This window comes from Corticium candelabrum, chromosome 14, assembly GCF_963422355.1.
Source record: "Corticium candelabrum chromosome 14, ooCorCand1.1, whole genome shotgun sequence".
Classification (NCBI taxonomy): domain Eukaryota; kingdom Metazoa; phylum Porifera; class Homoscleromorpha; order Homosclerophorida; family Plakinidae; genus Corticium; species Corticium candelabrum.
This window is the reverse complement of record NC_085098.1, coordinates 2,894,047-2,907,250: the sequence shown is the minus strand read 5'-3', so window position 1 is coordinate 2,907,250 and position 13,204 is coordinate 2,894,047. Positions and strand designations below refer to the sequence as shown.

At 41.8% G+C, this 13,204-nt stretch overlaps 1 protein-coding gene across 1 annotated transcript; it reads right to left on the bottom strand.

The window, feature by feature from the left end:
• Positions 1–246: 246 nt before the first annotated feature.
• LOC134189963 (collagen triple helix repeat-containing protein 1-like) lies at positions 247–1,206 on the bottom strand. Its single transcript, XM_062658365.1, has 3 exons — positions 1,120–1,206; positions 654–917; positions 247–591 (listed from the first exon to the last, which is right to left on the bottom strand). Exons 1-3 carry the CDS (start codon positions 1,204–1,206, stop codon positions 247–249), a joined length of 696 nt encoding a protein of 231 aa, XP_062514349.1.
• Positions 1,207–13,204: the final 11,998 nt, after the last annotated feature.

Sequence of the window (13,204 nt, the reverse complement as noted above, 5' to 3'; positions counted from 1 at the left end):
ATGAAATTGTGTATTGTAATATATCGAAAGATACAATACAACAAGCGTCTACAAACCTGGATCACGTTTGGTTGCTGCCAAAAGAGACTGCACTAAAGATTTATAGTTATCTAAGGTGAAAGTATACAAGCAATGCGGAAAAATGCTCTTGCATACGTTGCACATAACTGCCTAAATAGTGTAAGTCTTGCAAAAACTTAAAAGTGCTTCAGGCAAAATCAAAAAGTTAGTTTGAAGTCGCCAAAGTTACTGTTGAGCTGGTGGCATCTCTGCTATCATTATTCGAGATACGGAGTTCCAGCCAGAGTGAGCATTTGCCACACCGTAACCGGAACATTTCCCAACATGAAAACCAACTCTAACGTCATCTGCTGGAATGTTCTCACAGTAACCTTCAATTTGTCTGTGACGATGAATGTTGTTATTTGCCTTCGTATAATATACTGCATCAATTGTCATCGGTCCTGTGCACTCTCGATCATTAAATGTGAAAAACCAACGAGAACAACAATTGCCACAATAAATGCACAGGTTTCCTGCATATGCCACGTGCAGTGCAGTGTGTCCGTGCTTTTTCTTAAAGCGACATTCCTACGTAATATGACAAATGCATGTAAACATTCGTAAAGAATAATTGTATTGTCACAATCTACCTGAATAAGTCCGGAGTCTTTGCCATCAGAACTGGTCCACACACATTGCTTCCAGTTTGCTTGCTGAGTCGCCTCTCCCTTTTCTCCTTTTCCTCCCAAATCTCCTTTACTGCCTTTTATTCCCATAGCTCCTTTTGATCCTTGAGGACTAATTTTGTCACTTGCACCTTTTTCACCTTTCTCACCTCTTGTTCCATCTCTTCCATCTCTACCATCTCTTCCAGGAGATCCAGGAAAACCCGGAACTCCGCTGCAACATTTGTCCTATTAAAAGAGCAAACAATCAGATTGCATAGTATTTTAATAATCGTCATTCAACAATGGCTATATATAGCTACTTTGTTAAGAAATGGCATACAAAAATGTAGTTGACGGACGTGTACTTTAGAATGTAACAGAAACTTTTGTTTGACGCACTAGAGTTAGTAAAATAAATAAAGAAAAATTATAATGTTAAACTTTTCACGTTATCTGATGTGCTTGTTGATGATTGAGCTGCTACTGCCAACAGCAAAGGAACGAAAAACGCAGCGCTGATGTACAGAGATGCCATTATCACTCTCTCCTCTGTGTTGGCTTTTCTCAACTGACTACCAATCTAAGTGAACTTGCTTATATCTGAGTGTATTTGCTTACATATCCACCCTCCAGTTGACGTCATGCTAATACGATGCTCATTGTCCAAGTCAAATTTCTTCCTAATCATTCCTTGTGTGGTCTTGTTTACAGCTGAAGGCTAAAGTGTTGGCAAATTTGTGATATGCATGACGTCCTTATACGTGTGCGTATGAAGCAGTCCATTGTTTTAGCGGTTGTTTGCAAACTTCATAGAGCTGTTGTTTCTGCTTAGGTTGAGTGTCAATTTAGCATATCATTTGCATCTCCAACTGGATATGAGAGCTGAATCCAGGCTAGCTCACCGACCACTAAATATTTAGTGTTTCTTTAGTTGGCTACTGCTAATCAGAGTAGACTAGTATATCTAGCGCGTCCTGTGGTATTTAGTTGTTTGAAAAATGTGAGGTGAGTTCTGATCAAATCCAACTTGTCGTTTCGCCGTTCACTGAAATTTTGGACATGGGGACTGTAATTAGTCTGAGCGGTGTGATCCGCGATGGGAAATCCCCATAGCACGTGATCGTATGGAAAGTCGGTCAAACAATGCTGCTAACGACTCTCATGCACAAGCACATCTTCTACATATAACGATTAATGTAATATGTTTAGAGATTTGGTCTTTCTAGAAAAATGTACTAAGGAAACATCGCTAAGAAAGCAGTGGCGTCATTTAATTAACAAGCAGACTAGTAGTGGCTTGAGTGGCGTTTGTTAATTTATCTTCCAATCGAGCTTCGGCAGTTCAGCCGATACGCGGTTTCGTACGCTGCCGTGGTTGCAGACCCGGATTTGTAAAATCTTCCAGAGCGTTTGTACTATTCTGAAGCCTTTCAACTCTGTGGAGGAAAACATTAGCTAATGAAGAGAACCGATCAAGCACTGATTCTACACGAGTTGTTCAAGCCTTTCACTTGACTTACAAAAAAATTCTCGGTAGTAATTTGTGACCAATGAAGACGTTTCGGACGGGAACGAAAGCTTTACACGTCTTTACAAAGTGTGTGAAGAGGGCGTGACTCTGCACAATAAGCCTAAATGTATTATTAATTAATTACATATATATGGTATATGTGCATTCAACCCATGGCAGCAATATCGGGAAATCAACATTAGCACTCTAGTGAGTGCTGCAATATTGTATGCTGTGACAGTGTTATGATCAGTTCTACGTCTGTCATCCTTATATTAGTAGGTCACTTGACAGCTGGAAAAGTTAAGAGGGCACTAGGGCACGCGCCCCCAGGCTCCTACGCCTATGGTTCAAAGAACCCCCAACAGTAGTAGGAATATATATGGCTTGCTAAAAAACTAACAAGCAGTTGCAACATTAGCTACTACTCAAAACATTAAACGTCTAGCTGATCAATTTTTAACATCCGGATTGAAGAAATGATCGTATTCTGAGATTCACTATATTCTCTCTTATTAACTGCAGTATTACATTACGGGACTCTACTATCTGATTTCGTTTGTAATTTAGGTAAACCAACTTGATTTCACTGATGAGCACTGAGTGCTCGCATTTGGGGGTTAAACTTTGTTATTTAGCTAACTTAGTTATGTAAAGGCACGACTGCGTGTATACCAATGAATATTGATGGAATTTGATTGTACTCGTTAAACATTTATTAGCAGCATCACGCACAAGCCAGAAACGAAATGGTTTATGTAGCAAAGAGCATGATCATAGACACTGATAGCAATCTACATGCACGCGTATATAAAATCCTTTACGTTATAGAAACGAATTGTCTACTACGAGTGAGACATCACATACAAACTATGACTGAGGTAAGGTAAAACGTAAATATAAGTTTTATATATATATATATATATAACTTAAAAGATGTTCCTGCTATTGGAAATTATTTATTGTTGTTGTCTTTCCAGAGATCGTATTCTGCTTAGAGGCTTTTGAATTCTAGATATCAATATAAGTCATAATTCTTGTCGTTTTTTCTTACACAAAAACCACTTAAATGTCTTAGTGCTCGGATTGTCAGGTCTATTTTTGAGCTTGCTTAAAATTAAAATTAAATTTTTACATTTCGAAATGCGCTTGCTCATTGGCGGTTGCCTTTTGTCGCAAGCACATCTACCAAGACAAGTAGTTATTTATCCATGGCAGCACATACGTCAACAGCATATGGTCAAGCGCCTGTGTTTCCCGTTCTGTTTCAGTGTCTGCGCTCCACTTGTTTTAGTATTGATTCCCTTTGTATGCTCATGAGCAGTGCAATGTGAACTGTGCGTGATCAAACCTATTGTCGTCATTATTTCTATTTTTGGTCGGTCGGTCCGAATTTTATGCCGAATAATTCAGGCATCAAAGTAATTAAGGTAAAGTTTATAAGTATAACTGGCTGAGTTGCCTGTTCTTTGCTCGAGCAGTATAGAAGTGTAATACTGTCTTAGATCTTAGAACACTATTGATAGTTGCTGACATCACGTAGTAGTACGTAGAGACGTTGATCACGTGGCTCGAAGAGAGCGGTTTCACATGTCGTAGAGTGTGTGCTTCTAGCTGTTTGTTGAGAACAATGATTGACTGCTACAGTGACGTGGGTACCTGGGAGCTACTTTAGCGGCCTGGACGCTGCGTCCAGGTATTGTCAGGTACCCTTAGCGGAGACGTCGAAAGAGAAAACTGCTTTTGTAACCCATTCCGTTTTAGTTGTGTAATGCGCCCGCAACATGCCAAAGGATAATGCAAGCACTACTACGAGGAGTTTGCTGTGGTCTATTTAGATGATGTCCTTGTATTCTCGAAGAATCTCGAAGAGCACCTTCGCCACTTGGCGTTGGTCTTCGAGCGGTTCAGGAAGGTGAATCTAAAATTGAAGCCAAACAAGTGTCACATAGCAAGATCAGAGACACTCTAGCTGGGTCATATCATCTCGAAATACGGCGTCAGTCCGGATCCAGGGAAAACGGACGCCGTACGTCAGTTTGTCAAACCAGAGAATGTCAAGGAACTACAGTCGTTTCACGGGTTGACTTCGTGCTATCGGAGGTTTGTGACGGGGTTTGTAAGCCTGCCAGCTCCTTAAGAAGACTGCTAACGACAAGGAGCCGTTTCTTTGGTCTTCCGAGTGTCAGATAGCTTTTGACGAGTTGAATAAACGATTGACCTACGCACAGTTGCGTAACCCTGACTTCACTCGTCCTTCTGTGGTTGCGACAGATGCTAGTGGGTTTGGACTTGGAGCTGTCTTAAAGCAAGAAAGAAGTAACGGACTTTTTCATCCTATCGCCTACGCAAGTAGAAGCCTTAAGCCAGCGGAGATAAGTTATGGGATCTCCAAGTTGGAAGCGCTTGCAGTCGTATTAGCACTGAAGAAGTTTAGAGCATATCTGCATGTTAGGCCACAAGACTGTTGTTTACACCGATCATGCCGCATTGCGTTTATTTCTGGGCACGTCTAATCCGTCCGGGAAGCTTGCCCGTTGGAAAATGATGATACAGCAGATATCGCCCGAGATCAGGTACCGTGCTGGCAGAGTCAACCAAAATGCCGACGCTTTGTCTTGCCTACCGATTGTTGACGCGGACGTTACAATCGGTACAGCAGATGAAGCGACTGAAGGAATGGCTGCACCAGTGGCGGTTGTCGAAAAACAGAAGAAACGGAAAGAATTTAGCGGAAGCCGTAAAGAGATAGTGGAAAAAGATAAAACGGACGCAAATCTTGCGGAGATCCGAAAGTTTGTAGTAGAAGGCGTGGTACTGGACGACTGGAGGAAAGCCCGGTACCTGCCGTTGACACAAGGGCGGTTGAGATCATCGACGACATTGTGTTACGTAGAGCCACAGCTCCATATCGTGTTCGTGTGGCTGTCCCAGAAGAACTGAAGTCTCTCCTGTTGACTGAAGTGCATGGAGGCCGATTTTCTGGGCATTTTGCGAAAAAGGATATGTAAGGAATACTTTCCAGCGGTATTGGTGGAACGGTATGCGTAAGGACATTTGCTGCATTTGCCGCACATGTCTTCCGTGGCTCAAAAGAGATAGGCCTGGTAGAAAGTTACATCCGGAGTTGAAGGCAATTCCGGTTGGTGGGCCATTTGAGAGGGTCGCAGTGAACGTATTGTCATTGCCGCGTACTCGGAAGGGAAATCATTACATCGTCGTGTTTGTCGACTACTTGACGAAATGGCCTAAAGCATTTGCCACCCCAGATCATACGGCTACCACTATAGCCGAATTATTGATTAAGCATGTCGTCTGCTGTCATGGGGTACCGGAGATGTTGTTCGACTGCGTGGCCGACTTCTTATCTGGTGCTATTACAGAGATCTGACAATTGCTACCTATGAAAAAGATCAACACCACTGCGTACCATCCTTAAAAGGACGGAATGGTAGAGGGAATGAATCGAACCCTAGTAGAAATGCTAGGCGAAACACACGGAATTTTATGGTAAAGATCGGGATAAATATCTGCTTTTTATACTATTTGCGTACAGGGTGAAAGTGCACTGTTCTACACGGGAGTCACCGTTTTTTTCTGTTGTACGGCCGGGACGCCCGAATACCAACGGAAACGTTATTGGAAGACCAAAAATTAGCTGTACAGCTTGACGCGGATGATTCTAGAATTGATGTGCTTAGGGGATTTTCTTCTGCGTGGGAAATGGCTCGAAACAAAATAAGAGAAGCTCAGGAACGCTACAAGAGTCAGTATGGCAAGAAGGCTACTCCAGTCAAGGTGAATATTGGTGATCGGGTTTTCGTGAAAAAGAAGGTTCGTAGAAAAGGGAAGTTAAGTTGCTTATTCGAGGGTCCTTATTGTGTTGCGGGATCAGGGAGTAACACGGTCCAAGTTCGTCCGGTCACGAACCGACAGCAGCTTTAGAGACATTCCATTTGGAGAAAGTTCGTCTCTTTCCTTCAGAAGTGCCGGATATCGATGCTGTAACTCAGCGACACGGTCTTCGAGTTGCTCGAGCACGAGCAAGGAAGTTAAGAAGGGAAAATGTAATATCGTCTTAAATCTTAGAACACTGCTGATGGTTGCTGACGTCATGTAGTATGTACGTAGAGACGTTGATCACGTGGTTTGTAGAGCGCGGTTCTGTCGTAGAGTGTGTGCTTTTAGCTGTTTGTTGAGAACAAAGATGGACTGCTACAGTGACGTGAGTAAATGGTGTTACAGAAGCAGCAAACGAAGGTTCAAGGTATCGACACAACTGCGTACACAAAGGCAAACGAAGATAAAAGAAAAACATGCACTGTGATTTAACTACATCCAAATAGAAAGGTAGAATGTAAAGAGCACAACCTTAGTTAGTCTCAGACTCCACATTGCGGCTCCTTCAGTTGATTCTGGTGGTAACGTCCATATATCTATTGACAACACAATTTACGATTTACAAGTTACATAAGGCTGTGCATCAGCTCTTACTAGGTTTGCCTCGCATGTAGTTTCATAATACGTTTTATTGCTTCTAAATTTTGCACGTTATATTATATTACTTTTGTTACAATTCTACGTTACATCTATCATGCACATAATTTTAGGTCGTTCTATATATTTACCTTTGTCATGTTTACGTTTGGCACAACGTCAAATAGCATTTCTGCCATATTAATAGAAGTGCTTAGTTTTCAATTTCAACTGAGCATGAGTCCAGCTTTATACTAGCTGATATTCTGGTTCTTAGCTCGGGCAAATTAAATTATGAGTTAGCAAGTGCCAAGCAGATAAAAACCTTGAACAAAAAGCAAATGGTAAAATAGCAACACGGTGTGTCACTGACAGACTATAAAATCATGCAATAACATGCAGGATCGGTTTATTGCAAAAACCAGATATCATGTTTTACCTGCTATTTACCGCTACATCATAATCAGTCATCTAATATATAAAGCTCAAATTGTCAGTGTGTGTGTGTGTGTGTGTGTGTGTGTGTGTGTGTGTGTGTGTGTGTGTGTTCGCGTTTGGCGGCCACGTCTTTTGTCCGTTTGCAACCGAAATTGGCACGCACACTCGCCACGCACAGCGAAAGGTTTGCGCAAAAAATTAAGAAATTTTGCACTGGGTCGCCTCTAGAGGGGTCGACCTCCGCGTAAATTTCTCGGTGGCGCAAACGCTACACATTCCAGTTTATTCGAACACACGCCCACACTAGTCCTGTGTACACTGTATGCATCGTCGTCCTTCGCAAAGCTTCGAGCAATCGAATATCTCTTGCCAACGAAACTTACTCTTGTAGCGCTTTCGTTTCTCTCCAAATTCTGATTGCATTTGCACCAAATCCAACCTACACGTTTTCTGCAGCAAGCGCTACACGGGGAGTGTGTCGATTTCGTTCGAAACAAGCGCGAAGAGCAAGATTCGAATTTATTCAGCACATCCGGGACTTCGCGACTAAGATTGCACGTGACGATTCCACAGACCTATCTTTACACTACAGTATCTTGCCCGTACGAAGGACGTGCCATGTTTACTATTATCAATACGTCACAATTCTAAACGGGATAATATTGACTAAGACCAGGATATAGCGACTGGAATACCAAGCTAAGCGTGCAAGATGTTTTCAACGCCTAAAGAATTTTTGTTTAGTCCAATTCATGCTCTCGTGCTATTTTCAAGACCGAGACAAAGTGCTATCCCTACCTTTCAAGATTATCGGTTCCTGCGTCCATTGCGAAAAGACAAGAAAGACGATCGAGATAGGATTGAAGATTTAATCTACCACTCGGCCGCTTTATTGATTAGCTTTCACACTAACGTCATGTACACCGCAAAAATTGCCAATTGCGATTTCCGCTGGAAACGCTTTTCTCGCACAGTCTCGTTGCCACAATGTGCCTTTACGTAGCGACTGCAAAGTTTTGATAAAACGATTAAACAAATCTGCACGTAGAATTCGATTTCCATTCTATCGCTTGAAGCTTGAATGGGGCATGTTACAATGAATCTGACACAGGCGTGTTGAATTAAAGTGTCGTAGAGATCGAGCAATGTGATAAGTTGTGGACGTACAATTTGTCGTGTGCAGTTGATTGCGAGTGGAGAAATGTGACTTACAGGAACGCGGGGCCGGTGTCATAGGGAATTTGACATCCCCTGTTTGTTGCACCCCAGCCGTATTCACTAGGGAGTTTGGTATCCCCGAGCCCTATTCTCTGAGGGTCTGAGGTACCCCTCTTGGCATCCCTTGGGGAATTTAGCATCCTCTAGCCATCATGTAGGTAAAAGATCAGTCGGTCGACGAACTACCGCTGCACTTCCAAGAAGTAATTGTGCGATGATGCTAGACGATCACGTGCCACTATGCTGCAGAGTTCACGAACTTTCGGTGATGTCACTGTTTTTAATACGAAGCATTGACTAGCCCATGCCATGCCCAAGTTCTCGTACAAGATAAATCCAGTGCCGTCTAGCTGTGTCTACATTTGGATTGTCTCTCATCATTTTTAATTAGTTCTACCATTCTAAGAAGTTTTGCAGAAACCGAGAGAAGCATATTACACGGTCTGAACTGTAGCAAGTCTAGATGGAAGAAGTGACGTCTGCCGGCTGTGCGTAGGCTGTATGTTAATCTTTGCGTCATCATTTAGGTTAAATGGTGTCTGGTATTAGAACGACATCACCATGAGGTCGTGGACTCTGTTGCACTGGCACATGACCGTATATCGTCGCCTCGCTATGACTCATTGGAAGTTCACGGGTAGTGCGTCAGCCGACTGATCGTTTAGCTACATTATGCATTACGACCCAACGCGCGCGTACACACACACACACACACACACACACACACACACACACACACACACACACACATAGCCATGCATTATGGCGCGCCATGTATGTCAAAAGTCGTTTCGTCGGCTCATTGATGTCGATTCGTCGGCTCGTTGATGTCGATTCGTCGGCTTATTGATGTCGTTTCGTCGGCTCGTTGATGTCAGCGGGTGGCCTCAGGATGCGTGACCATTTCGTCCATTCCATTTCCAATTCCCAGCAACAATTGAATGAATATTGAATTAGAAATTGAAAATAGCCTAGAAGTTGCTTGTAATCTCAATATTCAATTCTATTAAAAATTAAAATTGAATGATTGACAAACTATAATTATTTGTGGATTAAATAAATATTGAAAACACACTTAATTTCTAACCAATTTTCTTTTTCAATGCAATGGAATATTGAAATTGCAAGCACGCTAGTTTAATTTTTAATGTTAAATTCAATATTCCCTTTAATTTAAAACTTAAATTTTGAATTTTGAATTTGCATGGCCAATTTGTCCATTCCATTTTTAATTTTTGAGGCAAATTGAAAATTGAATGTCAAATTAAAAATTGACTGGCGTTGCTTGCTCTTACAATATTCCATCGCATTGGAAATAGAAATTGATTAAAGACCAATTGTTATTTTAATATTCATTTACTTTGCAAATAGATTCAATCTTTTCATCCGTTCAATTTTCGTAAATTATGAATATCAAAATATAGCCTCTGATGCAATTTTCTTTCTTAGTACTAAATGTAAATAGAAGTTACCCGCAGTTGCTAGCGCGAGCCATATCTCTTAAACGGCATAATGACACCGCGCGGGTGGTCGCCTGTGACTTCAGTATTCAATTCTATTGAAAGACGAAAGTTGTGTATAGCTTAGCCACGCCCAGCCACGCCTCTGGCACGCATGTAAGGTAATGCAATTAATTAAGAGATAATGGACAAGGCAACAAATCGGTCTATAATGATTGACGCAATGTTGATTCTAGATAGTTGCGTGGAGTGTTTCCAAATCGACTAGGCGTCAACTTCCCAAGCAGGCTAGACCCTGATCTCGTTGACTCTAGACCGTAAGCGTGCCTCCATGCAACGGGCTTCCCTTGTCACGGCAAGGAATGTCTCATGCTTGGGCGTGATGGTTGACGAGAGCCAGTTGCAAGTGCTTACCGATTTGTTGTGAGAGGTCGGTCGCGTAGCTTTCTCGTCCATCTCCTAATTTGCATTACATTGCATGAGTGCCAGAGGCGTGGCTGGGCGTGGCTAAGCTATACACAACTTTCGTCTTTCAATAGAATTGAATATTGAAGTCACAGGCGACCGCCCGCGCGGTGTCATTATGCCGTTTAAGAGATATGGCTCGCGCTAGCAACTGCGGGTAACTTTCTATTTACATTTAGTACGAAGAAAGAAAATTGCATCAGAGGCTATACTTTGATATTCATAATTTACGAAAATTGGACGGATGAAAAGATTGAATCTATTTGCAAAGTAAATAAATATTGAAATGACAATTAGTCTTTAATCAATTTCTATTTTCAATGCAATGGAACATTGTAAGAGCAAGCAACGCCAGTCAATTTCTAATTTGACATTCAATTTTCAATTTGCCTCAAAAATTAAAAAAGGAATGGGCGAATTGGCCATGCAAATTCTAAATTTAAAATTTAAGTTTTAATTAAATTGAATATTGAATTTAACATTGAAAATTAAACTAACGTGCTTGCAATTTCAATATTCCATTGCATTGAAAAAGGAAATTGGTTAGAAATTAAGTGTGTTTTCAATATTTATTTTAATCCGCAAATAATTATAGTTTGTCAATCATTCAATTTTAACTTTTAATAGAATTGAATATTGAGATTATAAGCAACTTCTAGGCTATTTTCAATTTCTAATTCAATATTCATTCAATTGTTGCTGGGAATTGAAAATGGAATGGACGAAATGGTCACGCACCCTGAGGCCACCCGCTGACATCAACGAGCCGACGAATCGACATCAACGAGCGACGAAACGACTTTTGACACACATGGCGCGCCATAATGAATAATCATGAACGGCTAATCAATGGTAGCTTTGAGCACACGATGTTATGTTCAACAGCAGAAGAGAGGCGTTGACTGTGGTGTGTTTGCTATTGCATTTGCTGTACATTTAGCTCTAGGAGATGATGTAGCAAGCCTGAAATTTGACCAACCACGAATGAGAGAGCATCTGTACAAAATGCTTGCATCAGAAGAAAATGACAGGTTTTTCGAAATGCGCCCAAGCGACTGCTAGACGCACTCTTAGACTTCGCTGCACCTACATAGAAATTTGCTGCAGCTGTTTGATGCCAGAAGAATGCGATGATCTACCACAACAAAGTGACAAATGGCGCTGTGCCACCTGTTTGTAAGAACGCTTTAACTACAGTAGACGATAGAGAGTCACTTGCTTTAACGAAGTTAACTAAAATAGATGTTTTCAGTCGCAAATTTAGTTAGACAACAAACACACAATTTGTAACATGCCAATTTGTTGAAAATTTAGCACAAAAACGCAGACTGTAAAATAGAGTTTAGAATGTCACATTTTTAGATGTGCCAAATTCTCATAATAAGTACGGCGCAAGAATGTCAAATTCTTTAAAAAATACGGCTCGAGAGATGCCAAATTTCCTAGGAAATACTGCTCGGGGGATGCCAAATTTCCTAGAAAATACTGCTCGAGAGATGCCAAATTCTCTAGGAAATATGGCCCGCGGATGCCAAATTCCCTAGGAAATACGACTTGGGATGTCAAATTCTCTAGACAATACCGCTCGGGCATGCCAAATTCCCTAGGAAATGCGACTTGAAGATGCCAAATTTCTTGGGATTCCAAATTTCTAAGATACGGGTCGGGAATGAAAAATGTCCCGAAGGGATACCAAATTCCCTAGTGGATATGGCTCGGGGGTACCAAATTCCCGGGGATGCCAAATTCCCTATGACACCGGAACGTCGTTGTCTTCATGAGACGTTTGCGTTTGGCAAACACATGTTTTTGACAGAAGAATGCATTGGTCATGTATCGTTGAAACTGAATCTTGGTACTTTTCTCTCAAAGTACAAATGTCTCGTGACCGTGTGTGTGTGTGTGTGTGTGTGTGTGTGTGTGTGGCTGTGTGTCTGTGTCTGTGTCTGTGTCTGTGTGCGTGTGTGCGTGCGTGTGTGCATGCGTGCGTGTGTGTGTGTGTGTGTGTTTGTCTGTCTGTCTGTAGGTATGTGTGTGTGCGTGAGTGCGTGTGTGTCTGTCTGTCTGTCTGTCTGTCTGTCTGTCTGTGGGTATGTGTGCGTGCGTGTGTGTGTGTGTGTGTGTGTGTGTGTGTGTGTGTGTGTGTGTGTGTGTATGTGTGTATGTGTGTGTGTGTGTGTATGTGTGTATGTGTGTGTGTGTGTGTGTGTGTGTGTGTGTGTGCGCGCGCGCGCGTGTGTGTGTGTGTGCTTGTAGATCTACAGTATAGTCTGTCAGAAAGCAGGTCGCCATTGTATTGCATGCTCAAACATTTTCGCCACTTTATATAGGCGATGCTTTTTCCTCAGTACAAGAACCATGAAATGACTCAGGCAACTGACTCAGTGTGCGAAATGTCCATTCTATTCTTCATTTTGTCTTAGAAATTAGATTAGAAAAAATGGACGGTACAAGGACCGTAGAAATTTATTGGAAAATTGAAGCTTTATATGTCTATAGACGTCGAATATCTCGTGCTATAATATGTGCACTGGCTAGTAACATTAGTCTACTCTTGCAAGCACCGAAAGAGATAAATGTGAGAGACGATCATGAAAGTATGAAATTCCATCAGTAAATGCAATACACTATTTCCAGGAAGGCTATTATGATGTTGAAAGTTCATGCAAGAAATTGAAGGTGCACCGGCTGCCGGTGAACTACACCTTGATCTGACATTTTATATTTCTGTTTGGTGTATGGTAAAAATTTGCAGTGTTCTCTCCAGAATATCTCAAAGGCTTGGCGGTGTAGGCGTGGCCAAATGGAACTCACTTGTGGGCGTGGACATTTGAGTGGCGTTTGCTGGCTTTGCGGTACAGTGCTAGGGTAACACAGGGTGCTTGTTTGTTCTAAAATGTTAGCTGTACAACATTTCTATGCGTGGACAGAGTACAACACAAGCAAGCTATCACTAGCCTTGTAGG